The sequence below is a fragment of the Acipenser ruthenus genome, chromosome 15, assembly GCF_902713425.1.
Source record: "Acipenser ruthenus chromosome 15, fAciRut3.2 maternal haplotype, whole genome shotgun sequence".
In the NCBI taxonomy this organism is placed as follows: domain Eukaryota; kingdom Metazoa; phylum Chordata; class Actinopteri; order Acipenseriformes; family Acipenseridae; genus Acipenser; species Acipenser ruthenus.
This window is the reverse complement of record NC_081203.1, coordinates 10147532-10162817: the sequence shown is the minus strand read 5'-3', so window position 1 is coordinate 10162817 and position 15286 is coordinate 10147532. Positions and strand designations below refer to the sequence as shown.

Here is a 15286-nt window from a genome sequence, read left to right as displayed (position 1 = left end):
CAGTGCGGAGACCGGCTGGGTTTGAGTGAGGAGTTGAGAAGGCAGTGTGTGGAGACCGGCTGGGTTTGAGTGAGGCGTTGAGAAGGCACAGTGTGGAGACCGGCTGGGTTTGAGTGAGGAGTTGAGAAGGCACAGTGTGGAGACCGGCTGGGTTTGAGTGAGGAGTTGAGAAGGCACAGTGTGGAGACCGGCTGGGTTTGAGTGAGGAGTTGAGTAGGCACAGTGTGGAGACCGGCTGGGTTTGAGTGAGGAGTTGAGAAGGCACAGTGTGGAGACCGGCTGGGTTTGAGTGAGGAGTTGAGAAGGCACAGTGTGGAGACCGGCTGGGTTTGAGTGAGGAGTTGAGAAGGCACAGTGTGGAGACCGGCTGGGTTTGAGTGAGGAGTTGAGAAGGCAGTGTGTGGAGACCGGCTAGGTTTGAGTGAGGAGTTGAGAAGGCACAGTGTGGAGACCGGCTGGGTTTGAGTGAGGAGTTGAGAAGGCAATGTGTGGAGACCGGCTGGGTTTGAGTGAGGAGTTGAGAAGGCACAGTGTGGAGACCGGCTGGGTTTGAGTGAGGAGTTGAGAAGGCACAGTGTGGAGACCGGCTGGTTTTGAGCGAGGAGTTGAGTAGGCACAGTGTGGAGACCGGCTGGGTTTGAGTGAGGAGTTGAGAAGGCACAGTGCGGAGACCGGCTGGGTTTGAGTGAGGAGTTGAGAAGGCAGTGTGTGGAGACCGGCTGGGTTTGAGTGAGGCGTTGAGAAGGCACAGTGTGGAGACCGGCTGGGTTTGAGTGAGGAGTTGAGAAGGCACAGTGTGGAGACCGGCTGGGTTTGAGTGAGGAGTTGAGAAGGCACAGTGTGGAGACCGGCTGGGTTTGAGTGAGGAGTTGAGAAGGCACAGTGCGGAGACCGGCTGGGTTTGAGTGAGGAGTTGAGAAGGCAGTGTGTGGAGACCGGCTGGGTTTGAGTGAGGCGTTGAGAAGGCACAGTGTGGAGACCGGCTGGGTTTGAGTGAGGAGTTGAGAAGGCACAGTGTGGAGACCGGCTGGGTTTGAGTGAGGAGTTTAGAAGGCACAGTGTGGAGACCGGCTGGGTTTGAGTGAGGAGTTGAATAGGCACAGTGTGGAGACCGGCTGGGTTTGAGTGAGGAGTTGAGAAGGCAGTGTGTGGAGACCGGCTGGGTTTGAGTGAGGAGTTGAGAAGGCACAGTGTGGAGACCGGCTGGGTTTGAGTGAGGAGTTGAGAAGGCACAGTGTGGAGACCGGCTGGGTTTGAGTGAGGAGTTGAGAAGGCAGTGTGTGGAGACCGGCTGGGTTTGAGTGAGGAGTTGAGAAGGCACAGTGTGGAGACCGGCTGGGTTTGAGTGAGGAGTTGAGAAGGCAATGTGTGGAGACCGGCTGGGTTTGAGTGAGGAGTTGAGAAGGCACAGTGTGGAGACCGGCTGGGTTTGAGTGAGGAGTTGAGAAGGCACAGTGTGGAGACCGGCTGGGTTTGAGCGAGGAGTTGAGTAGGCACAGTGTGGAGACCGGCTGGGTTTGAGTGAGGAGTTGAGAAGGCACAGTGTGGAGACCGGCTGGGTTTGAGCGAGGAGTTGAGAAGGCACAGTGTTTAGACCGGCTGGGTTTGAGTGAGGAGTTGAGAAGGCACTGTGTGGAGACCGTCTGGGTTTGAGTGAGTTGAGAAGGCACAGTGTGGAGACCGTCTGGGTTTGAGTGAGGAGTTGAGAAGGCAGTGTGTGGAGACCGGCTGGGTTTGAGTGAGGAGTTGAGAAGGCACAGTGTTTAGACCGGCTGGGTTTGAGTGAGGAGTTGAGAAGGCAGTGTGTGGAGACCGGCTGGGTTTGAGTGAGGAGTTGAGAAGGCACAGTGTGGAGACCGGCTGGGTTTGAGTGAGGAGTTGAGAAGGCACAGTGTGGAGACCAGCTGGGTTTGAGTGAGGAGTTGAGTAGGCACAGTGTGGAGACCGGCTGGGTTTGAGTGAGGAGTTGAGAAGGCACAGTGTTTAGACCGGCTCAGTTTGAGTGAGGAGTTGAGAAGGCACAGTGTGGAGACCGGCTCAGTTTGAGTGAGGAGTTGAGAAGGCAGTGTGTGAAGACCGTCTCGGTTTGAGATGAGAACTGGAAGGCGGAGTTTCTGCTTTTGTACCCTAGCTAATTTTGTTTTGTGTTTTGCAACATTTTGGGTATTGTGCAACTCCGGTAACATTACTCACATTTAACAGTCACATAGCTGATTTCCACCCAGCATATGATTACAGAGTTTACATGTAAGTATGTTAGTGTAAAATATATTATTATTATTATTTGTTTATTTAGCAGACACCTTTATCCAAGGTGACTTACAGAGACTAGGGTGTGTGAACTATGTATCAGCTGCAGAGTCACTTACAACTACGTCTCACCTGAAAGACCGCGCACAAGGAGGTTAAGTGACTTGCTCAGGGTCACACAATGAGTCAGTGGCTGAGGTGGGATTTGAACCAGGGACCTCCTGGTTACAAGCCCTTTTCTTTAACCACTGGACCACACAACCTGCTATATAGAAATACATATAAAGTTGCAGAACACTTTGATGTGTGTGAACTCCTGATATTGTCACCAGTTTTGCTCAGTCCCTTTGATGCGGTAAAAAACGGGCAAAGATATGCAGTATATTGAGTTGTCTATTTAGAATTGCAATTTGCACTTGCACAATGCACTGCCCGGTACACACTGTAGAGTTCTGAAAGGGCAGTGCATCATGCAGCACTGCCCGGTACACACTCTAGAGTTCTGAAAGGGCAGTGCATCACACAGCACTGCCCGGTACACACTCTAGAGTTCTGAAAGGGCAGTGCATCACACAGCACTGCCCGGTACACACTCTAGAGTTCTGAAAGGGCAGTGCATCACACAGCACTGCCCGGTACACACTCTAGAGTTCTAAAAGGGCAGTGCATCACGCAGCACTGCCCGGTATACACTCTAGAGTTCTGAAAGGGCAGTGCATCACGCAGCACTGCCCGGTACACACTCTAGAGTTCTGAAAGGGCAGTACATCACACAGCACTGCCCGGTATACACTCTAGAGTTCTGAAAGGGCAGTGCATCACGCAGCACTGCCCGGTACACACTCTAGAGTTCTGAAAGGGCAGTACATCACACAGCACTGCCTGATATACACTCTAGAGTTCTGAAAGGGCAGTGCATCACGCAGCACTGCCCGGTACACACTCTAGAGTTCTGAAAGGGCAGTACATCACACAGCACTGCCCGGTATACACTCTAGAGTTCTGAAAGGGCAGTACATCACACAGCACTGCCCTGTATACACTCTAGAGTTCTGAAAGGGCAGTGCATCACGCAGCACTGCCCGGTACACACTCTAGAGTTCTGAAAGGGCAGTACATCACACAGCACTGCCCGGTATACACTCTAGAGTTCTGAAAGGGCAGTACATCACACAGCACTGCCCTGTATACACTCTAGAGTTCTGAAAGGGCAGTGCATCACGCAGCACTGCCCGGTACACACTCTAGAGTTCTGAAAGGGCAGTGCATCATGCAGCACTGCCTGGTACACACTCTAGAGCAGGGGTGTCAAAGTCGTTTCGTGTGGAGGGCCTGATCTGATACCCTGGTGCTTGGTTCAGGCCGAGTGACAGTTATAAAAATACAAAGACAAACCCAAAACCTCAAAATTATTATATTTTATAAAAACATACTGATTATTTCACTCACTGTCACCTCTTAGAACACATGTGTAAACAGCAGCAAACAGCAAGTTCCTCCCCATGAGCAACACAGATTGTCATGTTGCTGTGATTGCTGTCAATCGGTGACCACGTGGGTGAATTGGCAGTGCGTTAGCTGGTTCGAGTTACAACACCAGTGACACCAGAAAAAAGGGTTTTAGTTCTGATTTTGTACGTTTTGTATGTCATTATTTATGAAGAGAAAGCTGGACCAAGAGTGCCGTGTGTTTCAAGAGAAACAGGGAATTTCGTATTGCTTTGTGAACATGAATGGAAAGCCAAAATGCTTAATTTGTAAGCAATATGTGGCTGTTGTGAAAGAATACAACATTAAAAGACACTATAAAGCAAACCATGGCAAAACAAATATGATACATGTACAGGAAAGTCATGTAAAGATAAATACTATTGAAAGTGATGCTGCTGTTAAGGCAAGCTATGTGATTGCTCACAAAATAGCTGTTTCTTCAAAACCATTGTCTGATGGAGAAATACATGCTAAAAGCTGCTGAAATAGTGTGTCCTGAGAAGCAGCAAGCTTTCTCCATCATGAATATCAACAAATCTAAATTTCGTTGTCAACTAACTGACACACACCTTCACTTGATGCTCGAGATATCCTCAGCCCGGTCATTTGCTCCAGATCAGTGCTGCCAGATATTTTTTTTGCAATGCCCCACCACATTTTGGAAGTAACCAGCCAAAAAGTAGCCAAATTGTGTTTTTTAAACAAACCAAAACCAGCGCATACATTTACGACTTAAATGTGTACAGCATTACAAAAGCATAAATATGTGCTACACGTTTATTGGAGTTGATACCATACATGATAAAAATAGACAATTATTATTTGTGTTTATTTTCCCCCAATTTGGAATGTCCAATTATGTTTTTTCTCCTCACCGCAGCGAGTCCCCACACAGCACAGGCATTCAGTTCGGCCTCTTTGCACAGCCTGGACGTGAACTGGTGCTGTCCAAGCTGTGTGACACTCGGGGACCCCCTGCTGAAGAACTTTTAATTGATCCTGATAGAAAATTAGGTACAAGCCCTCAGGCTAAAAACAACAGTTGCATGGTCCATTGTCATTGTATGCACTGACACAAAACATGATTAAGATATTGAAATGAAATGTTTATATTTTAAAAACGACTAGTCTTTAACAATTATTAAATAGTGCAGAGTATAGTAGCATGTGTTTTTATCAGCAGTCATTAATTGATCCTGAAATCCTGAAAGCAACAAATAAAATAAAGATTCTTGGCACAAAAGAGAAGCGGTGCCTGCTTGATCTACATGACTGGTAGGATATGAAAATGTCTCCTGTAATGAAAGCCCTGGGTGGTGCCACAGTGCCCTATAGAAGCACATTATCAAACTACTGATGCACTGTGTGGCCTTGGCAACAGCACTGGGGAACCAGGGCTCAATTTTGGATGTTTACACTTCTTCCTGACAACTGATCCAGAAATTAACTAGAAAAGAGGCTTTTTGTTTAGATGTCACATTGTTTTTGAAAATAAAATATCTGAACCTTTTAAATTTAGGCTGACACATGCAGTAATATAAAAATGCACATTACTTTACCAAATATAGGTGGGTTGAAGTAATTGTAAATATCTCATATTAATGTAGTCTGGGCAAGCACAGTTTGTTCAGATCAACAACAATTGTATATGAATAAAATAAAATAGACACGTTAAACAAGACACAACTAGGAAACGCTGTTCCGGGTCTATTGATGTAAACAGTAGCGAATCGGAATACTATTGTCATTTAATCACTAAATAGCATGCTTCCTGGCGCTTAACATACCCCACCCACTCGATATATCACGGGTGTCGGGACCAATACAAATCCACTATATAGCGAGAGACTAATAACAAATACTGTACAACCACTCCCTCGTTTTAATCAGGGGCGTCAGGGTCCAATATAAATCCTCTACGCAACCTGCTTTTTCTCATTTTTCGTATAAAAAGCAGCACACCATTTTAATTCGTACAGCGGAGGGTAATTGCTTCTCATCAACTTCAGTCTCCAATTAATGAGTCTTCCTCTCCTTTCTCAAATGCACAAACCCGCTGCATTGAAAGAATCCACTCCCAACATAGGAGGCTTGTTGCTAGGGAGCTGATGACACTGTCTTGTGACTTTTGCTAGTGTATTGCTGCCACAAGTGAACACCTCGTTGGCTAAAATAAAAACCGCTTCAGCAAGTAGATATTTAATTTGCTTTGTGTTATTGTGCAATACATGTGTGTATGACAACAGTACGATATTAATGCTTTGTTTTTAATTGTTTTGTATATTGTTGTTTGTGATGTGCAGCACAAAATAAAATGAACAGTAATTCTAAGTGCCTATGTATATTGCAGCTAAGGCATACGCAGTTAGACAGTAAAAATGGGGAGTCTACTCCAGGACCGCGATATATCCGAACCCGCAGTATAGTGAGGGGTGATATAACAAGGGGTGGGTGTGTTTATCAAACAGAAATACAATAAATCGACACACATGCACTGTTAGCTGTTTAATCTCCATAACGTTGATACCAGAGAGCACTTTTCATTACGGTATCTAAACCATGGTGGTATATAGATTAGCCACTGTTTCGATCAATTTATTAAACCACTTTCATTTTCACATCTCCAAGAGGGGAAATAACAAGATTTATCCACTTTTTTTGCTGCTTATTTGTATTTAATACAGATATTTACATGCTGCTGTGCTCAGAAACATATGAATAATGGCATTCCAGCATAGATTTCATACAGTTCAGCCCTATGCTTTACCAGGGTTTAACTTGATTTAATTTACTGTGCAGAGCTAACAAAATAATTCCAGTGTTACCTAACATGCACTGTATTACAGTCATTTTGTAAGTCTCACATAATATAATGTAATATAAAAATGAAACGTCTCCTAGAATAGGAAAAAGGTAACAATAACAGTTCTCAATTTAATATTATTTGAGTAAAAATAATTCTTTCATTTTAAAGAAAGGCAGTCTTAAAAATCTTAATAAGCAAAGTATTTTTGGCAGTATTACAACTCAAGTGCTGGGTTCGGCACCCTCAAGAAACATAAAGAACAGTGTGGTCTTGCAGATCTATTTAATATTGAACAAATGCCTTGCTCTTAAGTCTTTTGTTCATGATCACCCACAAATCCTCTTTCTTGTCTGCATTCAGAATAGCTTGGTTTAAATTGGCACTTCATTCCCTAATCAGGCCATATATATATAATTTCCTTTGCAAAACTCTAAAAATGCTAATTCAAAAGTATTCATACCCTTTGATGCTATGATAGTATTGTCTACAAGGTGCTAGAAATTTCAATATGATAAAGGAGAACCTAATGCTAGAAAAGTCTAGAAAATGCTGGATTGTAGGGGAACATTCTTAGAGAGTATAAAAGAGTTAGGCATAGGATGATTGCTGTCAATACCAAGTCAATACAGGAAAAAGTAAAGAGCTATCTGAAGACCATGGTACAAGACTCATGGTACTGTCACAACGCTCCCTTGTCTGGAAGAAAGAAGGTTCTTTCACCAAGAACAAGTAGAATAATTGTGAGGAAGGTTAATAACAATCTGAAATTGATTGACAAAGATATTTAAAGTGAATTGGCCACAAGTGGGACTGGGGTTTCCATTTCAACCATAGGTCGTATTGCATGGTGAAGGTCTCAATGGTCACAGGCTAAGGAAAAAAACACTCTAAGGAAAACGTCACAAGGACAATCGCTTAAAGTTTGCAAAGTGGCATTTGAATGATGGATATGAGTTCTGGTCAAAGGTTTTGTGGAGTGATAAAACAAAAATCGAGCTATTTGGTCACACTGATAGTCGTTACGTTTAGAGAAATTATTTTTATTTTATTATTTGTTTATTTAGCAGACGCCTTCATCCAAGGCGACTTACAGAGACTAGGGTGTGTGAACTATGCATCAGCTGCAGAGTCACTTACAATTACGTCTCACCCGAAAGACGGAGCACAAGGAGGTTAAGTGACTTGCTCAGGGTCACACAATGAGTCAGTGGCTGAGGTGGGATTTGAACCGGGGACCTCCTGGTTAGCCCTTTTCTTTAACCACTGGACCACACAACCTGCTATATAGAAATACATATAAAGTTGCAGAACACTTTGATGTGTGTGAACTCCTGATATTGTCACCAGTTTTGCTCAGTCCCTTTGATGCGGTAAAAAACGGGCAAAGATATGCAGTATATTGAGTTGTCTATTTAGAATTGCAATTTGCACTTGCACAATGCACTGCCCGGTACACACTGTAGAGTTCTGAAAGGGCAGTGCATCATGCAGCACTGCCCGGTACACACTCTAGAGTTCTGAAAGGGCAGTGCATCACACAGCACTGCCCGGTACACACTCTAGAGTTCTGAAAGGGCAGTGCATCACACAGCACTGCCCGGTACACACTCTAGAGTTCTGAAAGGGCAGTGCATCACACAGCACTGCCCGGTACACACTCTAGAGTTCTAAAAGGGCAGTGCATCACGCAGCACTGCCCGGTATACACTCTAGAGTTCTGAAAGGGCAGTGCATCACGCAGCACTGCCCGGTACACACTCTAGAGTTCTGAAAGGGCAGTACATCACACAGCACTGCCCGGTATACACTCTAGAGTTCTGAAAGGGCAGTGCATCACGCAGCACTGCCCGGTACACACTCTAGAGTTCTGAAAGGGCAGTACATCACACAGCACTGCCTGATATACACTCTAGAGTTCTGAAAGGGCAGTGCATCACGCAGCACTGCCCGGTACACACTCTAGAGTTCTGAAAGGGCAGTACATCACACAGCACTGCCCGGTATACACTCTAGAGTTCTGAAAGGGCAGTACATCACACAGCACTGCCCTGTATACACTCTAGAGTTCTGAAAGGGCAGTGCATCACGCAGCACTGCCCGGTACACACTCTAGAGTTCTGAAAGGGCAGTACATCACACAGCACTGCCCGGTATACACTCTAGAGTTCTGAAAGGGCAGTACATCACACAGCACTGCCCTGTATACACTCTAGAGTTCTGAAAGGGCAGTGCATCACGCAGCACTGCCCGGTACACACTCTAGAGTTCTGAAAGGGCAGTGCATCATGCAGCACTGCCTGGTACACACTCTAGAGCAGGGGTGTCAAAGTCGTTTCGTGTGGAGGGCCTGATCTGATACCCTGGTGCTTGGTTCAGGCCGAGTGACAGTTATAAAAATACAAAGACAAACCCAAAACCTCAAAATTATTATATTTTATAAAAACATACTGATTATTTCACTCACTGTCACCTCTTAGAACACATGTGTAAACAGCAGCAAACAGCAAGTTCCTCCCCATGAGCAACACAGATTGTCATGTTGCTGTGATTGCTGTCAATCGGTGACCACGTGGGTGAATTGGCAGTGCGTTAGCTGGTTCGAGTTACAACACCAGTGACACCAGAAAAAAGGGTTTTAGTTCTGATTTTGTACGTTTTGTATGTCATTATTTATGAAGAGAAAGCTGGACCAAGAGTGCCGTGTGTTTCAAGAGAAACAGGGAATTTCGTATTGCTTTGTGAACATGAATGGAAAGCCAAAATGCTTAATTTGTAAGCAATATGTGGCTGTTGTGAAAGAATACAACATTAAAAGACACTATAAAGCAAACCATGGCAAAACAAATATGATACATGTACAGGAAAGTCATGTAAAGATAAATACTATTGAAAGTGATGCTGCTGTTAAGGCAAGCTATGTGATTGCTCACAAAATAGCTGTTTCTTCAAAACCATTGTCTGATGGAGAAATACATGCTAAAAGCTGCTGAAATAGTGTGTCCTGAGAAGCAGCAAGCTTTCTCCATCATGAATATCAACAAATCTAAATTTCGTTGTCAACTAACTGACACACACCTTCACTTGATGCTCGAGATATCCTCAGCCCGGTCATTTGCTCCAGATCAGTGCTGCCAGATATTTTTTTTGCAATGCCCCACCACATTTTGGAAGTAACCAGCCAAAAAGTAGCCAAATTGTGTTTTTTAAACAAACCAAAACCAGCGCATACATTTACGACTTAAATGTGTACAGCATTACAAAAGCATAAATATGTGCTACACGTTTATTGGAGTTGATACCATACATGATAAAAATAGACAATTATTATTTGTGTTTATTTTCCCCCAATTTGGAATGTCCAATTATGTTTTTTCTCCTCACCGCAGCGAGTCCCCACACAGCACAGGCATTCAGTTCGGCCTCTTTGCACAGCCTGGACGTGAACTGGTGCTGTCCAAGCTGTGTGACACTCGGGGACCCCCTGCTGAAGAACTTTTAATTGATCCTGATAGAAAATTAGGTACAAGCCCTCAGGCTAAAAACAACAGTTGCATGGTCCATTGTCATTGTATGCACTGACACAAAACATGATTAAGATATTGAAATGAAATGTTTATATTTTAAAAACGACTAGTCTTTAACAATTATTAAATAGTGCAGAGTATAGTAGCATGTGTTTTTATCAGCAGTCATTAATTGATCCTGAAATCCTGAAAGCAACAAATAAAATAAAGATTCTTGGCACAAAAGAGAAGCGGTGCCTGCTTGATCTACATGACTGGTAGGATATGAAAATGTCTCCTGTAATGAAAGCCCTGGGTGGTGCCACAGTGCCCTATAGAAGCACATTATCAAACTACTGATGCACTGTGTGGCCTTGGCAACAGCACTGGGGAACCAGGGCTCAATTTTGGATGTTTACACTTCTTCCTGACAACTGATCCAGAAATTAACTAGAAAAGAGGCTTTTTGTTTAGATGTCACATTGTTTTTGAAAATAAAATATCTGAACCTTTTAAATTTAGGCTGACACATGCAGTAATATAAAAATGCACATTACTTTACCAAATATAGGTGGGTTGAAGTAATTGTAAATATCTCATATTAATGTAGTCTGGGCAAGCACAGTTTGTTCAGATCAACAACAATTGTATATGAATAAAATAAAATAGACACGTTAAACAAGACACAACTAGGAAACGCTGTTCCGGGTCTATTGATGTAAACAGTAGCGAATCGGAATACTATTGTCATTTAATCACTAAATAGCATGCTTCCTGGCGCTTAACATACCCCACCCACTCGATATATCACGGGTGTCGGGACCAATACAAATCCACTATATAGCGAGAGACTAATAACAAATACTGTACAACCACTCCCTCGTTTTAATCAGGGGCGTCAGGGTCCAATATAAATCCTCTACGCAACCTGCTTTTTCTCATTTTTCGTATAAAAAGCAGCACACCATTTTAATTCGTACAGCGGAGGGTAATTGCTTCTCATCAACTTCAGTCTCCAATTAATGAGTCTTCCTCTCCTTTCTCAAATGCACAAACCCGCTGCATTGAAAGAATCCACTCCCAACATAGGAGGCTTGTTGCTAGGGAGCTGATGACACTGTCTTGTGACTTTTGCTAGTGTATTGCTGCCACAAGTGAACACCTCGTTGGCTAAAATAAAAACCGCTTCAGCAAGTAGATATTTAATTTGCTTTGTGTTATTGTGCAATACATGTGTGTATGACAACAGTACGATATTAATGCTTTGTTTTTAATTGTTTTGTATATTGTTGTTTGTGATGTGCAGCACAAAATAAAATGAACAGTAATTCTAAGTGCCTATGTATATTGCAGCTAAGGCATACGCAGTTAGACAGTAAAAATGGGGAGTCTACTCCAGGACCGCGATATATCCGAACCCGCAGTATAGTGAGGGGTGATATAACAAGGGGTGGGTGTGTTTATCAAACAGAAATACAATAAATCGACACACATGCACTGTTAGCTGTTTAATCTCCATAACGTTGATACCAGAGAGCACTTTTCATTACGGTATCTAAACCATGGTGGTATATAGATTAGCCACTGTTTCGATCAATTTATTAAACCACTTTCATTTTCACATCTCCAAGAGGGGAAATAACAAGATTTATCCACTTTTTTTGCTGCTTATTTGTATTTAATACAGATATTTACATGCTGCTGTGCTCAGAAACATATGAATAATGGCATTCCAGCATAGATTTCATACAGTTCAGCCCTATGCTTTACCAGGGTTTAACTTGATTTAATTTACTGTGCAGAGCTAACAAAATAATTCCAGTGTTACCTAACATGCACTGTATTACAGTCATTTTGTAAGTCTCACATAATATAATGTAATATAAAAATGAAACGTCTCCTAGAATAGGAAAAAGGTAACAATAACAGTTCTCAATTTAATATTATTTGAGTAAAAATAATTCTTTCATTTTAAAGAAAGGCAGTCTTAAAAATCTTAATAAGCAAAGTATTTTTGGCAGTATTACAACTCAAGTGCTGGGTTCGGCACCCTCAAGAAACATAAAGAACAGTGTGGTCTTGCAGATCTATTTAATATTGAACAAATGCCTTGCTCTTAAGTCTTTTGTTCATGATCACCCACAAATCCTCTTTCTTGTCTGCATTCAGAATAGCTTGGTTTAAATTGGCACTTCATTCCCTAATCAGGCCATATATATATAATTTCCTTTGCAAAACTCTAAAAATGCTAATTCAAAAGTATTCATACCCTTTGATGCTATGATAGTATTGTCTACAAGGTGCTAGAAATTTCAATATGATAAAGGAGAACCTAATGCTAGAAAAGTCTAGAAAATGCTGGATTGTAGGGGAACATTCTTAGAGAGTATAAAAGAGTTAGGCATAGGATGATTGCTGTCAATACCAAGTCAATACAGGAAAAAGTAAAGAGCTATCTGAAGACCATGGTACAAGACTCATGGTACTGTCACAACGCTCCCTTGTCTGGAAGAAAGAAGGTTCTTTCACCAAGAACAAGTAGAATAATTGTGAGGAAGGTTAATAACAATCTGAAATTGATTGACAAAGATATTTAAAGTGAATTGGCCACAAGTGGGACTGGGGTTTCCATTTCAACCATAGGTCGTATTGCATGGTGAAGGTCTCAATGGTCACAGGCTAAGGAAAAAAACACTCTAAGGAAAACGTCACAAGGACAATCGCTTAAAGTTTGCAAAGTGGCATTTGAATGATGGATATGAGTTCTGGTCAAAGGTTTTGTGGAGTGATAAAACAAAAATCGAGCTATTTGGTCACACTGATAGTCGTTACGTTTAGAGAAATTATTTTTATTTTATTATTTGTTTATTTAGCAGACGCCTTCATCCAAGGCGACTTACAGAGACTAGGGTGTGTGAACTATGCATCAGCTGCAGAGTCACTTACAATTACGTCTCACCCGAAAGACGGAGCACAAGGAGGTTAAGTGACTTGCTCAGGGTCACACAATGAGTCAGTGGCTGAGGTGGGATTTGAACCGGGGACCTCCTGGTTAGCCCTTTTCTTTAACCACTGGACCACACAGAAGAATGTTCAAAAATCACTAAAGAATCATACCAAAAGTTCATTGACAAATATCCTAATCATTTAAAAGAGGTTATTTTTACTAAAGGTGCCTCGACTAGCTATTAATTTAATTTTCCTTGTCAGGGTATGAATACTTATGAATTAGCATTTTTGGAGTTTTGCAAACAAATTGCTGATTCTATTTCTTGTAACTGTTTTTTCCTCATCCACAAAAGCAAAATTTTTGCTACAAAAGATTTTTCCTATAATTTATTTTCAAGAAATTTCTAGAAAAAAACATTTTACTATAACTTTGTGTGTGTGTGTGTGTGTATATTTATATATAATTTTTTTTTGTTTCTAACCAGAATGTGTCAACCAATCTAGTCTACCAGGTCAGGAACAATCTGTTTGCAGACACTCTGATGTATGATTTCCTCAAAGAATGGCAAGATGATCAAAAATAGTGATATCAATAGTTACTGTTAAACCACGAGAAATTACTAAATCTAAAGTATGACCACGACTGTGCGTAGGACCTTTAACATGCTGGACATAATCTAGGGAATCCAGTAGCCTCAAGGATTCAGAAGAGTTAGAATCAAATTCACTGTCAACATAATATTAAAATCACCCAATAAAATAATCGAATCGTAACTGACAGACAATATAGATAAGAGATCAACAAATTTGGTCAAAAATAGTTTGACTTAGGTAGACGATATATTTAATTACAATATGAACAGGTAATTGGTTATTTAAAGATAAAGTTAACACTTGAAAAGATGAGTAACCTTCAACAATCTCCTGTTTGATTCTGTGTTCAGTGTGGAAGATAGTGGCAAGTCCAGCTCCCCGTCCAGTACAGTGTGCTTTCTGAAAGAAATAATAATTTGGAGGAGAAGCCTCAACAAAGGAAACATAGTCATCAGTTCCAAGCTTCAGCTAAAGAGAAAATACCAATGTTGTAATCCCGAATAAAATCACTGATTAGAGGAGCTTTATTAGACAGAGACCCACCATTACATATCAGGAGCATGTGATTGAGCAGAGGTACAGTAATGGGGATATGAAGAAAATTGCTCTAACACACACCTCTGTGATTACTAAATGCCAACGAGTAGCGTGAGTACTAAGATACATTAGCTTCTATTTTGTGCACCTCTTTAGATTCTCTCCCTTCCCCAGTTCCTAGTTTAAACAATTTGCTAAGTGGAAAATGTTCATATACATTTTTATTGAATTTTGTAACTTCTGAATAAAAAATGAATTTGTTTTTACTTTTTAAAAGGGGTCTGTTTATTTTTGTCTGATACTTAAAGCACTGATATTAGCACTTTAGGACCAAAAAGATGTATTAAATGTGTTACTAAGTGGAACTTTAATCTGTGTATTTTCCATTACATTACATTGGGAACCTTTAATCCTGTTTTTTATTAAGATACAATAATTAATTGAAATATTGTGTAGGACATACATTTTTCCCCTAGACAACTAAAATGAAATCTTAAAATATACCTCACAACAATACCCATGTGTTTCTTCTGCAGCAACTGAACCACCCCAATGTAATTAAGTATTTGGACTCATTCATCGAAAACAATGAGCTGAACATCGTTCTGGAATTGGCAGATGCAGGCGATCTCTCCCAGATGATAAAGGTGCGGACAATACTGTTTCTTTTTTCATTCAATGCAGGGAGGGGAAACTGACAGCCAGCTGAGGCCTTTTGAAAACACATTTCTATTGTAATTCAGATTAATGGTTTACCTTTAAAATGCAAAGTGAACATTCAGGCTCTGGGTGTTCCTGGTTTCTGTTTTATCACGTTGTTTCTTCATACGTTGAGAATGAAAGCTAGATTACATCTGCTTCAAGATGAATAAAGGCCTCCCTACAGTAGGTTTGTGTTTTAGGAGATAGCATTCTCAATAGCATATTGAGAATGCTATTGAGTAGTACAGACTGCTGAAGAGCTTTCAGACAATTTTGTGTTGTATGTATACCACTGTCATAAACTCAAGCCATTGACGACATCAGCTGTACCTGCTTGAGGAATTATACCTGAGGCATATGTCCCTGTCAGTGCAAACGGAATTCTCGTTAAATAAGAGAACATGGAAATACTGCGGAACAATCTACAAGCCGTTAAGAGTAAAGCCATATCTAA

At 41.6% G+C, this 15286-nt stretch overlaps 1 protein-coding gene across 3 annotated transcripts in view; it reads left to right on the top strand.

The window, feature by feature from the left end:
• Positions 1-15286, top strand: part of LOC131697541 (serine/threonine-protein kinase Nek6-like) — a 124945-nt gene that overhangs the window by 74278 nt on the left and 35381 nt on the right. For all 3 annotated transcript variants that reach the window (XM_058987158.1, XM_058987157.1, XM_058987159.1), the window contains exon 5: positions 14667-14777. In XM_058987158.1, the coding sequence (XP_058843141.1) occupies positions 14667-14777 (111 nt within the window). The remainder of the gene's footprint in view (positions 1-14666; positions 14778-15286) is intronic.